We start from the raw sequence: 21,109 nt of genomic DNA, 5'->3' as shown, positions 1-21,109 counted from the left end.
CAACTGCAAACCAGGGCATGGAGGCCACTTATGAAAGTGGATTTACCAAAGAGAAATTTCCCATCAGCCGCCCAACCTTAACGTTCTCCAGTCTGACCGTGAACAACATGAGCTTCGAAGATAGCAGCTTTTACCTCTGCAGTGCTGAAGACACAGTCCCCGGCACAGATCAAAGATCTGAGCAAGAACCTCAGCTAGCTCCCTGCTCCCCAGCTCCCACCCAGATGAGCCCAAGGCCCCAGACTAGGCAGGGTGGTGGGGGAAACCACAGCTCCAGCTGTTCGTGTGATTGTCCGTGGCCTGGGTGTGAATGGGTCCACTAGCCACGGGAAGAGAGACTGCAGGACAGACTGCAGGATGAACTACAGGAAGGGTGGCCGCCACCAGAAGGCTGACAATAAAATTTCTTCCACCAGAGTGTTGAGAAGTACTTGGTAAAGACCATTGGATATAGTTTGCCTTTAAGTGGCAGGGTCAGGAATGACCTTTAACTATTTTATCTCAAGGTTCTATTTAGCTTGCTTTCCATCAGTATAGTTCAGAAGGCTCTTGGTCACTTTGATATCATATTAGTCCATTACACCGATGGCATTATGCTGGATGTTCTCAGGGAGCAGGAAATAGCAGTTGTGATACCTCAGTGTGATGTATGCATGCCAGACCAGTGGAAAGTCTGCAGGGAGCTGCCACATCGATGAGCTTTTGAGTAGCCTAAGATCTGGGACAGATTGGATTAAACCTCCTAAAGTGAGAGATGAGCTGCTGAACTTTACACCATCTGCCAAGGAGAAAGAGCTGCAATGGCTTAGTGAGCTTTCTGGACTTTGGAGTTAACACACACTACGCTGTGGTCCATTTTATGTGTCATCTCTAAGGCTAGGGAACTGTGAAAGGGGGTTCCGTAGCAGAACAAGGCATAATTAAAGCTGCCCTGGGCCATGCACCAAGACGTCCAGGGGCTCTCCAAGTGCCTGTGGCTGATGGGGATCTCTAGGGAGCCCGACATTCCCTAGTAAGAGAAGCACTAAGCATATGCAAAGAGTTTTAGTGCAAAGCCACACTCCTCTGTCAACAACTTTATTTCCTTTGAAGAGCGGCCCCTAGGTCTTGATTTAAAGCCTCATGGTGGCATTCAGGACTGTGTGTTAGCTGACCCTCAGATCTATAAAGCTGGTCTTGCACAGATAATTCTGTTATTAATTGGTAAATATGTAAGCCCAGACTCAAGCACAGTGGGAGGAAGGCACTATTCCATTTCAAGAGCAAGTGAGAGTCTCATGGTACATGCTTAGACCCACAGAGCTTTACTGTCAATCCATACCCAAGGGTGCATGGGGATTTCCTATTTCCAGGTGAAAAAGCACCAGCTTGTTTTCTGGGTCGGGTCGCATGTTATTCTGGAATCATCCATAGAGTCTAACACAAGTGTGGTTTTGAAAGGGAATGGTGAAGGAAATCATCTCACGGGCTACAACTTCAGTCTGTGACTCTGGATGTCCACATTTTATATGAAGGAAGATGGTCTGGGGTCCTCTAGACGTCTGTCACACAGTCATCGAGACCGTTCGCTCACATTTTCCTCCTCTTTGCTTCTGTGCTGCATGCTGGGTCCTTTCTTTGGAACTGTAGGCCAGTTGCCTCATTCACCTCAGTTCCAATAAGCCATTCAATGCTTTAATCAACTTTGTTCATTTAAATTATATTTTCATTTCTGGTAAATCTATTTGGCTCTTTTACAAATATGGGCAGTCGTTTTAGAAAGCATCTTGCTCCTTGTGTATTTTTAAATTATTTTCTTTAAGGATATTAAGAATCTGCTTAGAATTTTTATCTGTTAATGCCAAAATTTGATGATGTTTTGTGTCGTTTGTTTGTTTGTAGTTTCTGCTGGCTGTCACTCAGAGTAGTTTTTTTTTTTCTATGTATTATATAATTTGATGTTGTGCATTATATAATTCATCTTTGGGAATTCCTTAAAACCTGGGCAAAAGGGAGGTTTTCCAGGAAATATTTACTTTTGTTTCTGTCAAGCAATTGGGTTACAACAGATCCAATATGGGTTGTTTTTTTTTTTTTTTAAGGTTTTATTTATTTGACACAGAGAGAGAGAGAGCATAAGCAAACAGAGCAGCAGGCAAAGAGAGAGGGAGAAATAGACTCCCCTCTGAGAGGGAGCCTGGTGACTCGGGGCTCAATCCCAGGGCCCTGGGATCATGACCTTAGATGAAGGCAGTTGCTTAACCAACTGAGACACCAGGTGACCTCCCCACCAGAGGGTTTTATTTTCTAATTCTCATTATATATCTTATCAATATAGTGTCTGTCCCAAACCTCAAATACAGCGTCTGTCCCAAATTTGGAAAACGTGCCAAAGGAACGACTTATTCAGTGCCCATGAATATTCAGAGAAAAGTTTTTTTTTGATCCTCCTCCCAAAGCTAAGACCTAGATAAATAATACTCCTTGTTAACTGACTATGGGATTTTTTTTTTAATTTGCCCATTCATTAAGTATATAACTCTTCCTGTGTTCTGGCTTCTTATGCCCATCTCACTCCTGGTCCTCTACAAGGTCAGGTGGCTACTGCCCAGATTCTCTGATTCCCTGATTCTCTTGACCACAGGGATCCAGTAATCCACGGGGCCTGGGCTAGCTTACCTTCCTGCCTCACCTTCCCATTTCCCTGAGAAGCCTGCAGATTCACCTACAGATAAGCCTCAGCTTGCCAGCCTCTGATATTGCAGAGAAATGGTCTCTTAAGAACCAGTAAAGTATTGTGGGAGGAACTTGGTCTCTGTTATCTGGCAGACCTAAGTTTAAAAGTCGGCTCTGCTGGGGCGCTTGGGTGGCTCAGTTGGTTAAGTGGCCAGCTCTTGGTTTCAGCTCACGTCATGATCTCAGGGTCCTGGGACTGACCTCAAGTCCAACTCTGAGTTCAGCAAGAAATCTGCTTGAAGATGCTCTCTCTTCCTCTCCCTCCCACCCGTTCTCTCTCTCTCTTTCTCAAATAAATAAATCTTTAAAAACAACAACATCAATGAAAAACAAACCTCCGCTCTAGTGTTTTACCACTGGGTGTCACCATAAACAAGCTGAACAGATTCATTACATTTATTCTCATATGTAAAATGAGGATAATCGTGAAATAAAAAATGAGGAAAGAGAAATTGTTTTAAGGATGAGATGAAAGCATCCACATAAGGCACATACAACTGTACCGCAGACAGAACACACAATTAGTTTAGTACTGCCTAAATTTCTTTCTCACTGTAATATATGAAATTTTATCACTAGCAATTTCTTCCTCAAGGCGCGGTATTGCCCTCTCTGGGAAAATTTCATTTATTATTGCCATTGTTTCTCTTTCTTTCAGCTATTTTAATTATAAAATCAATGCGTATTATTGTAAAAATTGAGATCATTCATTTAAATAAAGTTAGATCATATGACACATACTGTTTTATCATTTTTTATTCTCTCAACCTGAGAATATTTCATAAATACCATTTCATGTAAAAAATGTACTTTATGGCTGCCTGAATGTCTCAGTCTGTTAAATGTCTGCCTTCAGCTCAGGTCATGATCCCAGGGTCCTGGGATCAAGCCTTGTGTCACGCTGCAGCCCCGTGTCGGGCTCCCTGCTCAGCGGGGCGTCTGCTTCTCCCTCTCCCTCTGCTCCTCTACCCCTGCTCTCACACACACACTCTCTCTCTCTCTCAAATAAATTACATCTTTAACAAAAAATATTTTAAATATATACTTTAACTTTTATGACTATTTCAATATATTGATGAGTATCCTTTTTATGAATTTTACTATCAAAACTAAAAGCAAGGTAAATATTATATGTTAGATGACAGGGTTGTTTAATTTAAAAGCAATGGCGTATGTGTTGATTTATTTCTGTTACAGACTCAGCAGGGAATATGAAAGCCCTCTCTTTACACGACTGGCCCCTTCTCAGCTAGGTCTCAGCTTGGAAACCATCTCCCCAAAGAGATCTTTCCTTATATCTTAGCTAATAGAGCACTTGTCAACACTGCAGTCACTCACACATATTATCATTGTATCCTATTTTAATAATACCTAACCACTACAGTCTGATACAAATATATATACATAATATATATATTCTTATTTATTGTCTGCTTCCTGTCACTATGCCTCCTCATATGTGTGTAGATACACACACAGATACATATAAGCACCATGAAAGCAAGGACATTTCCTATCTTCTTCATTGCTGTTTCCTTAAAGCCTAGAGATACTGTAGAGACATTACAGGAATTCAGCCAGTATTTACCGAGGATTACAGACTGAATTGCACTCTACCAAATCTCATACAATTACAGTCATAAGTCCTACTATTTTAAGATGTCATTGTATTTGGAGATTTGGGCTTTAAAGATCTAATTAACTGAAAAACAAGGTCATTAGAGTGGCCCTACTCCAAACTGGTCAGTATTCTTTTCAGAAAAGAGGAGGACATCCTAGAAAAGCCACCAGGGCTGTGCCCACAGAGGAAAAGCCACATGAGGACAGCGTGAGAAGGCCATTGCAAGCCAAGGAGAGAGTCTTCAGGAGACACCAACCCTGGTGACACCTTGATCGTAGAGCTCTAGCTCTCAGAACCAGAGAAAGTCGATTTCTGTTGCTTAAGACACCTGGCCTGTGTTACTTTGTTATGGTAACACCAGCAAACTAGTACATTGAGTAAATAAATATGATTCAAAAGAAAAGAGGAAAATTTGCCAAGCAGTATAGATTTCCTTGGAGAAAAAGTCAACAAAATATTTAACTTTAAACAAAGTAAGCCCCTAACCAAATGAACTGAATTGTCCTAACAGGGTCAGAACAGGTGCTTTGACTTATGCTTGAATAGAAAGGTGGCCCAAAAATGTGCCAGCTCCCTCTGCTACATTCCCATGGCTGGGGAAGAGAACAGATGTTATGGGTTCTAGGGACCTAAGCCCATAACCTGCTCAAACACAGTGGCCCTGCCATGGAGGGTCCTCAAATTGGAATGATATTGGTGCTTGTGTAGACTGAGCATTCAATGCGGAGCCTTGGAAGCCATCTGGAGATCCTCCGGGACAGGTTGGCCAATAGGAATTGGACTAACCCATGGCTGCCTTCCATATGGACAACACATTCTAGAGTTTGTAGAAGCCAAATGAGTGGAGAGAGGCCAGTGGACTAATTGGACTTATTACTGAACTTGGCTTATGGAGCTCAATCTGGATCTAATATGATTTAAGAAAAATAAATACACATGTCATTTATTAAACTCTGAGTATCATGGAATAAGTCAGGGCTACTACAATAATACCACATGGATATTGCTCTTGGACTCTCTCCTGCCTTTCTTCCACTAACTACCCTCCAGAAGATCCTGGGGCCACTTAAGCAGATCTAATAGGCCCAGGGAATGGGACAAGGAGTGATGGAGATGTGAACAGAAAGACCGTTGCATTACGAGAACCAGTCTTTCGTCAGAGAGTGTTAAAGCTTCTATTGCCAGACACTTCCCACTCTCTCCTCAAGTCTGAGGCATAGATAAAATGTGCAAATAGAACTTTTCACTGGGCACAAAATTGCCTGTCTTCTTTGACTTCAAGCTGGGAAGCAGAACGACGGGGCGAGCAAGGGCAGATGCCACCATTTAGTCAACCAGCCACAGTCCAGCTACATGCCCCCACCTCTGTCTCAGTGTTTGTAGGTTTTGGACCACACAAATCCAACCTTCACTATTCAGAGTCAGTGACTCCCAGGCTCAGATAGACAAGAAAGCAGTTCCTACTAGACAAGAAGAAATTGTACCATGGGGAAAACATGTGGTTTAGGGGAAAAAAAAAATAATGGAGGAAAGAAGCTGGAAGTTTGGAGAAAAGAAAGCTTGGAATTTGACAACGTGGTTGAAAAGCAGTGAAGAACATGGGGGCCCAAAGTGGAGTTGACTGTGAGCGAAGGAGAAATAGACCTGGGGGTGGCGTGGAGTGGAGTGGGGGTTTGGGGGAAAATTGTTTAAAAAAAAAAAGACAAGTAATTTGGAATCTGACCAAAATGTACTTTTTAGACCACTGAGAGGTCCAAAAGCCCCCCGTGTGGAGCAATACGGTGGGGAATGAACTTAGCTTGAGTACGGAAAGGGTCTGGTGTGAACTCCACGTTCGTCAGCCAGGTGACCCGGGAGAAGTTACTTAACCTCTGAGCTTCAGAATCTTTCTTTGCTTGCTTCAAGTTTTTATTTACATTCTAGTTAGTTAACATAGTAGGATAATACTGGTTTCAGGAGTAGAATTTAGTGATTTCTCACTTATGTACAACACACCATGCTCATCACAACAAGAGCCTGAGATAGCAGGGTCTGCTGCCTCCCTCATGGGGCTGCTCTGGGGATCCAACAGAAGAAGAGAAGCCGAGTGTTCTCTGATAGAAAGCAGGCAGGCTCTAGAGTCAATGATCATGCTGAAATCCCATCTCTACTACTTACTGGTTATGAGACCTTGAGCAAGTTACTCCATCTCTACAAGGCTCATTTTGTCATCTGTGAAATGGACAACCTCATGGGTGATTGTTAAAATAAAGTGAAAAAAGACCCATGAAAGACTTAGCAATGTTTGGTATAGTAAGCATTTATCATAAATAAAAAACAGTGGTGGGGCGCCTGGGTGGCTCAGTCCATTAAGCTGGAAGAGCAGCCAACTCTGGATTTCAGCTCATGATCTCAGAGTGTCGGGATTGAGCCCCGAGTCTGGCTCTGCTCTCAGTGAAAGTGTCTGCTCCCTCTCCTTCAGCCCCTCCTCTCTCTCTCTCTCTCTCTCTCTCTCACTCACTTTCAAATAAATAAATAAGTAAATAAATAAATAAATATATTTTTAAAACCCAGTGGTTTGATAGGCTAATTTTTAATGAACTACGAGAATGTCTTGAGAAATGATTCAGAATGATGATCATAAGAGCTGCAGAGACTAACCCTGTTGAACTTGGGAAAAGGTAGACCCGAATCCACCCTACATGTCTGAGCCTAAAACACGACGCCATCATCTCACTTAGAGCTATTTTCTCCGCCTCTAAAGTGATTCCTGCTGCCTTCAAGAAAACTGACTTCACACTATGTTGTGGGTATCATAGTTTGTTCTGAGGAGAAGCACAGAATTTCAGGCCAGAGCTAGTCTTCAGGTTTGAGACACAGAAAACCCTCAAGCTCTTGGGTGTTCCCTTTTAGTCAGAGTCAAAGCCACAAACACCAATCCAAAAATTTCCTCCCTATTCCCCAATTTCCTATCTTCTACCAAGGATCACCTCCTCATATGCTCCCAGGGTAACTGCCCAGGGAACTCTGCTATGTGTTCCTCTCATCTGCTACCACAGGACTTCCTAGGACTACCCCATGACAATGGGGCAAATCTAAGTACATATCTAGTGACATTACAGGGAACGCCTCTATTATGAAGACTCTACAACCTGAGTCAGCTACCCCTGAGTACAGAAAGACATGTCATCTGTTCCTTGGTTGTAGCCTAGAGTAGAACAGGGCCAAAGTAGAACAGGGCAAAGTCATGTTCTGAGACCAGATACCAAGTGGAAGATTCATTCCATCTTCTATTCTGCCAGGGGGCCAAGCATCAGGAGGGACCAGGAGGTACATTTTGTTTTCTGGGAACCTCTGGCTTGATCCCAAATAAACCTTCCCTTATATGGCACCTGTACCAATTCCCAAACTTCCAATGCTGTCCATGTCTTCTGGTAGCCTTGAGGCCACCTCTGCTATTTTTAGATCTGTATTCGTGACCAAGACAGAACCTTGCTGGTTCTCAGTCTCTTCCTCTATAAATGGAAATAATTTCGTTCTGCATGTCTCACAATTAAAACACTTGTGAACAGTCAAATTCGAAACTCAATGCCAATGAAGATCAGCATGCATACCACTGTTTGTGTGTGTGAAGGCTCGTTAAAAGCTGTCAGGCACGGTACAAATATAGCACCTTCCCCCGGAGGTGTGAGCCCATCAGGATGAGAGGAGGTGCCATTGGAGAGGCCAGAGCTCTGAGCAGTAGCTGTTCTGTTGTGAGGACGCCAGCCTCCAGCCATGCCAGGCACTGGAAGAGGGTTGGGCCCCTCCCAACCCCGTGAGCCCCACAGTGGCATTTTCCCCAGCTTCTGCTAGTTTCCATTACTTCATTCACCCAGCTTACTTCCTGTCTCATAGCCAGACTTCTGAGCCTTTTTCGCTTTGTTCATCACCTCCAGAACATGTACTCATTTCTACCTTTCAGAGAATTCAAAGGTAGACTGTGCCCCCTCTGGCCCTTCACCACCCTGGAACTCAGAGGAGCTGGGAAGGAGAAGCAAGACATAGACACTCGCTCCACCTCTGTTTCCCTCTGGCCCAGTCATCCCTCAATAAATTACAGGGTTGTGTCTTGGCGGGTCCCAAATTAAGGTCATTTCTGGGAAGATTAACTCTGTACTGAGCCCAGCACAATAGTCTTACTGCACCTAAAATAGAAAATTCCAGAACTCCCCCCTTTTATTGTTCTGAACGATCACCAAATACTCCACACTTTCACTATGTGCTAGTCTCTCTACTTACGGCTGATTCTCTGATCAGAACCTAAATTTTCCATTTTCCAGACCCTTTCTAATATGTGGTCTGGAGCATACAATCAGAGCTCGGGCTGTCAGCGCTTAGCAGGTGGGGGCAATTGAATCACCACTGGTGCAGACTCCCAGGGCAACAAGGAAGCTGCTCAAAAAGAACCCAGAACATGGCTCAGTGGGTTAAGCCTCTGCCTTCAGCTCGGGTCACGATCTCAGGGTCCTGGGATCGAGCCCTGCGTCAGGCTCTCTGCTCAGCGGGGAGCCTGCTTCCCCCCTCTCTCTCTGCCTGCCTCTCTGCCTACTTGTGATCTCTCTGTCATATGAGTAAATAAAGTCTTTAAAACAAAAAAGAATCCAGAACCGTGCGAGTGACGAGAAAGATGAATACCCTCATAGAGAGGAAGGATATGGTTTGGGGGCTTCCAACCTCCTAATGTATCAGGTAAATGTCCACTTAACTTCTTTTTCCAAGGGCTCCTGTCTGCAAGAGCTGGTGGGAAGGAAAGCCAGCTGAAAGCCCAGACTCCCACGAAACTCTGCTTCTCCCTTCTTGTCACCTGTTGACAGTGAGGTCCTGGTTCCCCAAAGCCTTAGATGTGACCTTCTTGCCCAGTGGTTTCTACTTGGGAGAAGGGTCTTCATGCTTACAGATGTAAGACTTCTCTCCCTTCGTGGGAGAGCAGCCAAGTTCTAAGCCCTTACTTAGAGTGAGTTAAATAAATCATGTCAGAAGGGCCAGGCTGTGTCTCCTCTTCTCGTCTCAGGCCAAGAAGGTCCAGCTGCGACATACGGGGGCTTAGCTTTTCCCCCCACACCCCAGAGTCCTCCCAGGGGTCCGTTGGTCTTCCTCTCTGCTCTCACAAGGCACGTTTTCTTATCACCGGTGGGTCACGACTCCATAGACGACCAAACACAGCAGAGCTGATACAAGGCTGAGGGAAGGGAAAGTGACAGGTGTATTTGCCTGGGAGGAACCGTGACTCTCCACCCTCACGTTCATCCTCTCCCTCACCTTGGGAGCTATAAAGGCTCTCCACCAGCCACTCAACTTCTACACTTCTGCCATCATGAATCCACTCCTGATTCTTGCTTTTGTGGGAGCTGCTGGTAAGTTCATGCATGACTTTGGACCGCCCTTGACCACCCCCCCCACCAGCCCCGACCGAGATCCCTGGTCCACTCTTGCTGCTCTTCTGCGTTTACCTGGGCTCTGAGAGTCTGTCTCTCCTGTTCGGCAGCCTTCCTTCCCATTCCTGGGCTCTCTGTAAGCCTCACTCCTCCCACTTTGTGCTGACCCCGTTCCCGACCCCGACATTCATCCATTTATTTTGAGACGTTGTTGGGAGAGGCTATAAAGGGAGAGCAGGTGCAGGCGGTCCGTGAAATGAACCAGGGGTCTTGAGGTTCAGTTCCAGCAGGGCTGGGATAGCTCCCCTAGAGGTGTTCTCAACCCCAGGTACACCTAGAGAAGCTGAAAGAACACTTATGCTGGAGTCCTAGCCCTAGAAATCCTGATTTCATCGGCCTGGGGTGTGACCAGTGCATTGAATTTTTAAGTTCCCCAAATGATTTTAGGATCCCCACGTGGGCAGCCAAGGTTGCGAATCACCATTCCTTTGGCCCATGAGTTGGCTTACCTTTGTCCTGCCTAATGGGTCTGGGGGCTCCTGTCCCCAGGCTCCCCCTGCAGATTTTTAGTGATTGGAAAAGCTGGGTACAGCCAGGGCTACTTAGCCAGATTTTCCTAGCTAGGCCAATCCATCCTGACGATCTGGGGTTCAAATAGCCACGAGGAGCACACCAGTGGAAAAAGAGAAGCACTGAGTGGATGACAAAACCACATTCGGACCCATGTCACACTGAGTGCACTGTGAGGGCATTGTCTGTGTCCTCGCCCTGGAGCCACCAGTAGAGGTCTGTGCCTGAGCCCCAGGGGGCATGTGGCCATGTGCCCTGCAGACATACCAAGAGACTCAGGAGCGCTCTGTGCTGTGACCCTGCTGGGGATGGAATGCTCCCTGCCAGACCGTCTGTCGTCTCTGTGCTTATTGAAGACGTCTAACCCACGTGCTCCAGCCAAGGGACTCCGGGCTCCACCCACCCATACCCGCTGAACTGGCTTTTCCCTTCCTGTCTCCATTCAAGTTGCTTTCCCCACTGACGAGGATGACAAGATCGTCGGTGGCTACACCTGCGAGGAGCATTCCATCCCCTACCAGGTGTCCCTGAACTCGGGCTACCACTTCTGCGGCGGCTCCCTCATCAGTGACCAGTGGGTGGTGTCCGCAGCTCACTGCTACAAGTCGTAAGTGCCGTGTCCTCTGGAGCCCTCTCTGAGAGCTGGGGTCAGCCCGGGGGTGCAGAGGTTGGAGAGAATGGCTGGGTGGGGACACGAATTTGTCTCCGGCCACCCGGCTTACAGGAATGAAGGCGCCAAGAGGGGCATTCGACAGAAAGCCGCTCGCATCCAAAACTCAAGAGATGAAACAGCAAAGGCTGTTTCAGAAAAGGGTCAGAAAAGCAAGTAGGGACTCTTTTGGGGTGGTGAGGTCCAAAAAGGAGAGCAGCAAGGACCTCACGCGAGTAACCTTGCCAGCTGGATACACACCGAAACTATGTAAGATAGGTTAAAAAGAAATACTGTTGCCTGGCTTCTATCCCAGGGCACTTAGAATTTTCAGGAAGAGGGGTCTGACTACTGGTGAGTTTTTAATGCTTTCCACCTCTGGTGACTGGACTCTGTAGCAGAGCTGAGACTCACTGCCTAGACCAAGGGTTCTCAAACCTGAGTGGGCATCAGAATCACCTGCAAGTCTTGCTAAACTGCAGACCACTGGGGCCCACACCAGAACCTCTGATTCAGCAGGTCTGGAGTGAGAACTAAGACTTCGTACATCTAACAAGTTCCTGGAGGGTGCTGAGGCTGCAGGTCCCAGGGCAAGACCTTGAGAACCACTGGACTAGATCATACAGGATGATGGCACTCACCAGACCCAGACGGGCGGGAGGAGAAGTCTCTGCATGTTTCTAGGCAAACTACAGAGGATGAGGAATATATGGGGAACTTCAAGGTGGTCATTTATGCCTGTGGCACTAGGTGCAGGGGTTGGGGGAGGGGTTGTAGGGAAGGCAGCTGGAAAACCAGGTTGAGGAGCAAGCCCCATGTCCTCTCCCTCAATGACCACCTACCTCTGAAAGAGAAAGTTGTTGGTCTCACCCCTGTACTGACCCACTACCCCTCTCCTGCCAGGTGATTCTGCCACACTCCCACTTGTGAGTAGGGTGCTCGAGAACCCTAGAGAAAAGCGGGCATATAGAAAAAAAGGGTTTCCCCATGCTTGTCTTCCCAACAGCCGCATCCAGGTGAGGCTCGGAGAGCACAACATCGAGGTCAATGAGGGGAATGAGCAGTTCATCAACTCGGCCAAGGTCATCCGCCACCCCAAATATAGCAGCTGGTCCCTGGACAATGACATCATGCTCATCAAGCTGTCCTCGCCTGCTGTCCTCAATGCGCGCGTGTCCACCATATCTCTGCCCTCCGCCTGTGCAGCCGCTGGCACCCAGTGCCTCATCTCCGGCTGGGGCAACACCCTGAGCTCTGGCAGTGAGTGGAACCCTCCACAACTCATCCTCCAACTTTCCCACCTCTCCCAGAACCAGCTTGAACCCCACTACATGCAGGCCTGGGTCCTCGAAGGAGGCAAAGCTTTAAGGAGTTAACCCCCTAGAATCCAAGTAGGGGACAAATACAACACCTGTTATTGTCCCATCTAGGGAGGGGCTCAGCAGGAATCAGTCTGGAAACAAAACCCATAGTTCCTTGCTGAAGCTTGTACGTTCTTGGTGTCCTCGGTGTTCAGCCCTGGGTCGCTGTCCCCCACGCTGGCCTGACTGCCATTTCTCCTTTCCTCCCTCTCTCCCTGCTCCTCAAAGTCAACTACCCTGAGCTGCTGCAGTGCCTGGACGCCCCACTCCTGAGTCAGGCCCAGTGCGAAGCCTCCTACCCCGGCCAGATCACGGAGAACATGGTTTGCGCTGGCTTCCTCGAGGGAGGCAAGGACTCCTGCCAGGTGACTTGACTCCTCCCATGCTGAGACCCCTGCCCATACACATGGCCTCCTGGGGAGCAGGATTTGAACACCCAGGGCTGTGGGGCTGGTGCAGGAGGGCTTCAGGCCGTGGCCTTCTACAGAAGCGAGGAAGGCTAGGCTGCGTGGCAGTCACCCCCTTCATAAGAATGAGCCACCATGGGAGACCTCCAGAGCCACAGAGCTGAGCACAATGCAATCTTTAAAAGTTCAGATGATATAGGGTTCTGTTTGCCCTTTTGCCTTCTTTATAAAACTTGTCCCACTTTCTTCCTTCCCAGGGTGACTCTGGTGGCCCTGTGGTCTGCAATGGAGAGCTCCAGGGCATTGTCTCCTGGGGCTATGGCTGTGCCCAGAAGAACAAACCTGGAGTTTACACCAAGGTGTGCAACTTTGTAGACTGGATTAAGACGACCATAGCTGCCAACAGCTAAAGCCCCCCCAGTCCTTCTGCTGTCACTATGCTAATTAAATGTTCCTGTTACAACTGTCTGCATCTGTGCCTGCTTCCTTCAGCCACTACCCCCTGGGAACATCCTCCCAGCTGAGGTCAGACAGCGCTCTATCCCTCAAAGATGAATAGAGTGCCCCAGCTCCCAAAATGTATCCCATGGAATACTAGATTAGCAGTGTGTGAAGAGACGTAATCCAAAAAAATAATAAGCAGGGGTTCATGGAGACTGTTTTCAGGAAAAAAAAAAAAAAAGACATTTTAGAAGGCTGCATTAGAAAGTTTCCTTGACCTTGGAACTTCCCTGGGGTCTGGAGTGCAGTGCCCATGTGTGCCCACTCAAGGCACAGCTTGCATGACCTCATCATCTCCTATGGCTGCCACCCTGGGCTTAATCATTTTGGAGACACTCATGCTGATCACCTTGGCCTCTGCTGAGCCCCCCTGTACACATACTCTTTCTAGCCCAGTGTGTACTCGCCCCCAGCAGCCTGCCTTGCGCCCTCTTTCCCACAACCTGCTCATATGTCCGAGGGGGACAACCCAGCAACCTGGTCTCTATCCGTTATACTCCTTTGAAATCTGCCTCTTATTCATGCCATATAATGATATCAGTGTGTCTACCACACTGAGCACTTTCCAGACGTTTTCACATTTAGTTCCTTCACCCTCTGAAATGGTTACTATTCCAGCGGTACAGGCAAGGAAGCAGAGGCTCAGAGAAGGCAGTTAGCTTACCAGATCCCTCATCCAGCAGACAGTAAACCTGCGGTCTGGCTGTTCACTAGCCTGACCCCCCAAGCCGGCAACCTCTTCGCCCACCCCCCACCCCCCCTGCTGCAGCAGTGGTTGGAGATGCTGCCCAGCCTTCAGCTCTGCTCCTCTATGGCTCTCCAGGCCATTCTCTGCCTCCCTGCAGTTCATGCGGGCTCTGCTCCCTGGTCATCTTCCAGCTCTGTCCTCAGACAGATGCTCCACGTTTCATCAATTCCTGATTAATACTTTGCCTGACCTCCCACAACTCCCAGAACAGAACCTGAGCTCCTGATCCGCAGATGAAAGGCTCTTCCTTCTCTGCAGTCCTCCCCTCTCTGTCTCTGCTCCAGTGCTTGGAAATCCCAGGGGCTCCTCCAACCAGCCATGAACCTCACACCTGTAGCCCTGGGCATTACTGGTCCATCTGGCTTGACCCCCTTCCCACCTGCTCCTTCAGCCTCTTCAGAAGAGTCATTTCTGATTCCTTCTGCCCTGGGCTCCTCCTGCCCACCCCCATGCTGGCCCTGTTGACCCCGTGGTCCGAGTGAGGAGCCCTCCTCTTGAGGGTGCTTGCCGCTGCCACAGTCCTGCTCCTGCTGCCGCGTAACTACGGATGCATCTACCTGGCGTGCAATGCTGAGCTCCTTAGGCAAGAAATCTTGTCTTGCTCATCCTGGCATAGCTAGTGATTAAACAATGCCTACAATATAATGGGCAGTAGTGCCATGATTGAATTATTAAAGTATGAGCTTTAGGACCGGAGGGAAACGTATGGAAGACAGAAAGTACCTTCCGGAACACCGGTTCTCCAAGTGTGGACCCTGGCCCAGGGGGGACACCAGAATCACCTGGGAATTTAGGAGCGGTGCCAATTCCGGCGCCCCTCCCAGACCTACTGAATCAGAAATTCTGATGAAAATGCCACTTGCATTTTCCAAGAATTCCACATCATTCTGATGCACAGGGAAACGAGAGCCATTGCAGTGGGCGCGACCCTCGGCAGCGCTCTCTGTGGAAGCAGCAGCCGCTCACATTTTCCTTGTTTGCAGGCACCACAATGAAGCTTCCTGTGGACTCTCTAATTTAGATCTCTCAATAACCCCCTAAGGTAGGCGGTTTTGTTATTAAAGGGGCATAGCAGCTTGCCCTGGGCCTCACTGACTGGACTGGAGGACCCGGCAGTCTGGCTCTGGGAGGTGGGACTCGGGGACCCCAGTAGAGCCCCCGACTTAAACACCAAGGGCCAGGTACTGGTTCCAGCTCTGTCACCTCCTCACTCGTGACCGGGACAACCAGCTTCTTCAGGTTGCGGTTTCATCTGAGGAAACTAGGAGACAAATTTGGGGTTTAAATGAATCGAGGAATGTGCTCCAAAAGTTTCAAGAAGGGGCACCTGAGGGTCTTGGTTAAGTCTCCGACTGGTGGTTTCACTCAGGTCATGATCTCAGGATCCAGAGATGGAGCCGGCGTGGGGCTCCACGCTCAGTGGAGAGTCGGCTTCCCCTCTGCCCCTCCCCGCCACATCCACATTCTCGCTCTCTCAAATAAATTTTAACATCTTTTAAAAAAATAGCAAGAATTACAGACATGTGAGATGCAATTTGTGTATATCCTTCCCACGTCTCAGCCTCGGGAAAGGCAGGCAGGTAACACACTCACCCCTGCGGAGGGAGGAGGGGCGGGGGTGGGGGTGTGGGGATGTGTGTGTGTGGGGGGGTGAGAGATGTGGGGGGGCTGGGAAAGGTTCCCTCCAGCACCAACCACATTCTCTCACGCCTTCAAGTGACACCCCCCCCCCCAGATGGCAACAATTTAGGTCTAAAATAAGTTAGGAAAGGCTGCCCCCTGCTGCCCAAGATGACGAAGATATTGAATGAAGATGATGAATGATTCCCACCCCACACCTGCCCAGCTCCTACAGGGGAGAAGAGAAGAGCTGTGTGTGCTCCTGGGCACATGGACGGTGTGAGTAGCAAAGATAGCACAAACCCCAAAACTCCATCAGGATTGAAAGTAGCTGTGGCACCAAGGGGCGCCTCGGTGGCTCAGTGGGTTGAGCCTCTGCCTTCGGCTCAGGTCATGATCTCAGGGTCCTGGGATGGAGCCCCGCATCGGGCTCTCTGCTCGGCGGGGAGCCTGCTTCCCCTCCCTCCACCGCCCCTCCCCCTGCCTCTCTACTTGTGATCTCTCTCTCTCGCTCTCTCTCTCTGTCAAATAAATAAATAAATAAATAAAATCTTAAAAAAAGAAAGAAAGAAAGAAGGAAAAGAAAAGGGAAAGAAAGAAGCTGTGACACTAAAACAGAGTGGTATTCTTTTAAGGCCAGCTGGGCTGAGGGTCCCCAGCCAGATGGCCAAAAGGAAACTCACTTAGAGAGCAAATTACTGATAAACAAAGGGGTAAATGCTACAGGAAAATATATGCAAACAGATCAAAATAAATCATTACATTGAAGAAAGTGTTCCTCAAGGTGGGAATGGACAAAAGAGCAAGCTTGTCACTTTCCAGTTGGTGAAAGCAATTGATGACCCTCGATCTCAGCAATGGCAGATTGTTGGAGGATCCCCACTATTCCTGAGTAAAATGCACAGATGTTTTCTTTTTTCCCTAAATTCTAAGAGCCACGTTGTTGCACCCAACTCGTGACACCACCAGAGGGCGCTCTGACGTTCCCCGCGGCTGACACCTGTTGGGGGGTGAGGGGATGGCAAGCAGTGCGTCCCGCGTGGAAATGCAAATACCCAGGGTAATGTTGTGCTTGATTATTTATTTAAATGCTTATCAATAAACCCACTACTAGAGATTTTTAACGCAAAAGATCTTGAGGACTACTCAGAAATATGCATTTTTCACAAGCTTCCTGAGTGATTGGAGACCAGATAAGCAAAGTCAGGACCATATAACACATCGAAAAATAATGACTTTGTGAATTAAACAAGTAGATTTTTTAAATCACACATTTCAAAGTATTATTTCAAACAACACTTTGTTGGTATTTTCTTGAAAATTTTTATTAACTTAAGTTTAATTTTAAATAGATCATATATGGCTCAAAAATTGAAACAATACAATAGAGACTAAAACTATTTTTACTTCCGCCTTCTTTCTACCTCCTCCACTCAGTCTTAGTAAGCAATCATTTTGATTAAGTTCTTTTGTACCCTTCTAGTGTGTCTTTGTACAGAACCAAGCAAACAAATGCATAATTCTCATGTTAGTTCTCCAGTAAAAGGGTTTACTGGACAAAAGATGGTATATGGAAATGCTGACAGGCAACGTGCTCCCCCCCCCCCCCCCCCGTTAACAGTATATATCTTAGCTTTCTAGAGCAGGAAAACATTTGTATTCTTTTTTAGCATTGAATAGTATTCCATTTTGTGGATGTATCCCAGGTTATTTATCCAGACCCTTCCTGATGGGCATTTGAGTTTTCCTGATCTTCTTGCTACCCTAAATAATGCAAGTATTTTACAAACATGTTTTATTTGTATGCAAGAATGATTATAATTATACAATAATATAATACAATAAAATAAAATATATTATATAATATAATAATTATAGGATAAACACCCAGATGAGGGATTTCCACGTGAAAAAGTAAATACATGTGTAATTTTCATAGATATTTCCAAGTTATTCTCCACTCGGGTTGTTGTCATTTTTTGTAAAGTGTATATTTCACTACACACTAGCTAATGGTCTTCTTTAATTCAATGTTGTCAGTCACATTGGTGAACAGCGGTATTTCGATGCAGTTTTCATCTGCAAGATTTTTTGCCTATGGTGCAACATCATTTGCATTTCTTTTTCTCTGAACCATCTGTTCTTTGTCACTTTCATTGTGCTGCTGCATTATTTTCTTCCTGATTTCTAGGAGTTCATCATATACCGGGGAGATCAGCCCTCATGATGAGGATTACAGATGTTCTTTCCATATTGTCATTTCTCTTTTGAGTCTGTGTATATTTTTCCATGAAAGTGTGTCATCATTATGTAACGAAGTTTGTCTTTTTTTTTTTTTTCCCCTCCTAGATTTTAAGTCATAGTTTGAAAGGCAGTAAAAGGAAGCACTATCGAGTAAATGAGATCTAGGCCACTCAACTGGAGGTTACATTTCAGGGTCATCTTGTGCAGGAAAATACAACACTGACAGCAACTTAAGTGTACCTGCCCCTCAGGGAAAAGAGGGGAAGGCCGTGACTACAGTCACATTTCAACCTGCCTGTGACTTGATGTATGCAGCTCTCCACGTCTACTTCCCCAGCTCCCTGTTCCTAACCTTGATGTCTGAAGTCCCCAAGCAGAGAGACAGGCTGACAACACACCAGTGCTCCCACACCAGCACCCGCTTGGAAATACTCTGAGCTCTCAGCTGTCGTTTTGTCTCTGCCTAAGGAGCCCTACTCCCGGATAGCTCATGTCAGTGCCTCTCCAGACCACGCTAGAGGTTCAGAGTTGGCCAGAGGGACGGTCTGAGTATGGAAGGATCCCATTCCCAGATGAAAGATGTGGTCTCTGGGTGACAGTCTCAGGGGCAGGCCCTGGGTAGAAAGGGGGCTGGTGCTCCTTGGGAGGGTGTCTCCCCACAATGAGTGACGAGTTTACAGGAGGGCGGGTGCTGGGGAAACCAACCCCTGTGGCAGCAGCCTCACAAAGACACACAGCTCTGGGGAGCCAAGAGCGTCCTGAAGAAAGGGCATGGGGGTGAGGAGGGGTCTCCCCCTCCCAGCTTCGTCTGTTCCCTGTCACCACCTTGCAACATGGGGAGTGATGTCACCGACCTGCCCTCCAATGCCTGGGAAGGAGCACCTGCTCGCGTGGTTTCTTCCAGGCTCTGATGCGCAGAACCGTGGGAGGGTCGTTTTTTGTACAAAGATGTAACATTGTGGGGACAGGGGGCCACGGTGATTCAACTCTATGGGAAAGCTTTACAAAAACCTTTCTGCCTGTCCCCAACCCAATTTCTCCACTTTTCTCCTGGGTCATGGGCCTGAGGGTGGTGTGAGTCAGAGCGCTCCACCCCACCCCTGTTCACCGGTCAAGCCAACACCATGAACAAGGACAGGCTTGGATCAGGACTGAAGCTTGCAGCCAGAGAGCCCAGATGGAAGAAGACGCCTCCCTGGCACCGCCGGTGAAGGACTCCGGGAAACTCCTTCATCCCAAACCCCACAGAACTCAGGGCAAGGTCAGTGGGAAGGTGCATGGGAGGTGACGCATCCTATAGAGGAAGAAGCCAGAAATATCCCGGCCCTTCATGGATCTGGCCACTGGCTCCAGGACCCTGCCCTCCTTTCCAGATACACGTCCTTTGGGTGGACCCTCAGAAGGAGTCGAGAAGGTAGTGTGGGGCCCATTGGATAGGCCCTGGCCATGTTCTGTGGCCCCAAGAGTCAGCTGGAAATGTTCTGTGCAGTTGGAGGGGCTTTCTTATACCAGAGTCCTCCAGACACTATCCAGGGCCCCATCTTCTTTCCATGCCTCAGATTTGTTTGTTTCCCTGCCCCACATCACTGTGTGAACACTGAACTTTTCTTTGGAGAAGGCACCAGGCTCACAGTTATAGGTAAGACATGCTCTGGGTCTTTCCAGGTCCCTTGTAGGTGAAAGCAGGTCCCAAGTGTCCATTTGAGAGTGGCCGTATGCTGATGTGCTATGATTTTACCTTCGGCCCAGGGACCAAGCTGACGGTTGTCGGTAAGGTTGGGGGCTCTCCAGGCAGGGTGTGATGGGGATGATTCTATCCTGGGAAATGGGCGAAGGAAGGGATCCCCCAGGTCTTGGGTCCTGGTCCCAAGATGTCATCCCAAGATGTCTAGAGATGTCATCTCCATCTTTGGGAACCAGTAACCAGGAGGGTCCTAGTCTAGGCAAATCCACCCAGCCACCGGGGATGGAGGGTCTTCTGTAAACTCAAAACTGAGCCTCAGTGGTTAAGGCAGAGGAGCGAAAGGAGATGCTACTGCCTCTCTGAGTAGTTACCTAACAGAGGGAAGCCTAGAGCTAGCCCAGAAGGAAATGAATGAGTGTTGACTCTGGTCTGTCTCCTTCACCGACTTGCGCTCTCTGTAGTGGCTTCATATCTTTCCTTGCTCTGAACTTCGTAGGAGACCACACTGTGGCTCCTTGTTTCTGACTGTCCAGGGACCTGGGCAAGCTCTGGAAGGGAGTGGGGGAAAATATGAAGCAGGGCTGGCGGCTCTGGGAGGGAAAGAGATCCACGAAGGCACCCATCTGTCCCCAAATCCCGGCTGAACTCGGCAGACGGGGGAGGTTCTGAAGTGGATCTGGGAGGCTGTGCTCTTGAGACACCCTCCATTTTGGGGAGGGGACCCGGCTCACTGTTGTAGGTAAGTGCATCAGGGCGGAGGGCTGGGAACCCACAAGGAGGGACAGGGGTCCGGGTGGAGCATCCCTCTTGGAGGTTTAGGTTAAAGCACATTTTATCAGCAAGCTCTGAATTCTTGTCTTGATGCGGGCAGGCGAGGACGGCCTCCCTCTCCAGGAATCTCATGGACAGGCTATGCTAGGTCTGTGTTCCCCTACTGGGAGGCAGGTAGTCTCCTCTTGGGGTCCCCTTGTCCATCTCCTGTCTCCTTGGAGGATGCCCAGTCATGGCCTTGTAAATGGGAAGCCTCTCGCCTCAGAGCTGCCTTACTCCTGCTGTTTCCTCCCCGGCTCAGAAAGGAGAGGGACGGGGAGAAAGGGCTCGGGGTCACACACCCGAATCGGTCCTCTGACTTGGCATTGCACACTGCACACTAGTCCCCCCTTCACACCTCCCAGAGCAAAATTCTGCTAAGGAAAGGGAGAGGAGAGCAGGCAGGTGTACTTGGGAGGGCAGGAATTGGATGCAGCCAAGGGAAGTTTTCCTACCGGGCTGCAGTGTTGTGTAACAATGAAAAACTGTATTTTGCAAGTGGAACCAAGCTGTCCGTCCTGGGTAAGTAAGAGGCTTCCTGGGGGGCAGTGTGTTGCAAGAGTGAAGTCCCAGGAGGACTCCCGGGACACAGCAGGGAAAAGGCTCGGGGAGTGTGGACGAGCAGAGGAGGTGCTGGAAGTTCTGGCGGACGCTAGCTTCTGGAAGGAAAGGCCCCCGAGAGCAATTCTGGGGTTTGTCACACCCTCGCTGTGCTGTGGAGCAACCAGGCCCAGCACTTTGGAGATGGTACTCAACTCTTGGTCCTCGGTAAGGAGCAGGACA

The 21,109-nt window shown here is 48.2% G+C and overlaps 1 protein-coding gene and 2 gene segments (V, D, J or C); all 3 read left to right on the top strand.

Annotated features, from left to right (window-relative positions):
• Positions 1-21,109, top strand: part of LOC132015626 (T cell receptor beta constant 1-like) — a 144,084-nt gene that overhangs the window by 109,434 nt on the left and 13,541 nt on the right.
• The window catches only part of LOC132015625 (T cell receptor beta constant 1-like), a 60,045-nt gene that overhangs the window by 34,347 nt on the left and 4,589 nt on the right, over positions 1-21,109 (top strand). Inside the window, 2 exon segments of the C gene segment in view lie at positions 17,295-17,310; positions 19,425-19,471. Of these exon segments, the coding sequence occupies positions 17,295-17,310; positions 19,425-19,471 (63 nt within the window).
• On the top strand, positions 9,672-13,130 carry PRSS2 (serine protease 2). The gene is made up of 5 exons (XM_059395833.1): positions 9,672-9,711; positions 10,750-10,909; positions 11,958-12,211; positions 12,541-12,677; positions 12,977-13,130. The coding sequence occupies exons 1-5, from the start codon at positions 9,672-9,674 to the stop codon at positions 13,127-13,129; spliced, it is 744 nt and encodes a 247-aa protein (XP_059251816.1). The 3' UTR covers position 13,130.

The sequence above is a fragment of the Mustela nigripes genome, chromosome 4 (genome assembly GCF_022355385.1).
Source record: "Mustela nigripes isolate SB6536 chromosome 4, MUSNIG.SB6536, whole genome shotgun sequence".
In the NCBI taxonomy this organism is placed as follows: domain Eukaryota; kingdom Metazoa; phylum Chordata; class Mammalia; order Carnivora; family Mustelidae; genus Mustela; species Mustela nigripes.
This window is presented reverse-complemented; position numbering and strand designations above follow the sequence as displayed.

Coding starts and splice junctions, on each gene's coding strand:
- PRSS2 (XM_059395833.1), top strand. CDS start 9,672: ATGAATCCACTCCTGATTCTTGCTTTTGTGGGAGCTGCTG. Junction 9,712..10,749: donor TGCTTTTGTGGGAGCTGCTG/GTAAGTTCATGC, acceptor TCTCCATTCAAG/TTGCTTTCCCCACTGACGAG. Junction 12,212..12,540: donor CAACACCCTGAGCTCTGGCA/GTGAGTGGAACC, acceptor TGCTCCTCAAAG/TCAACTACCCTGAGCTGCTG.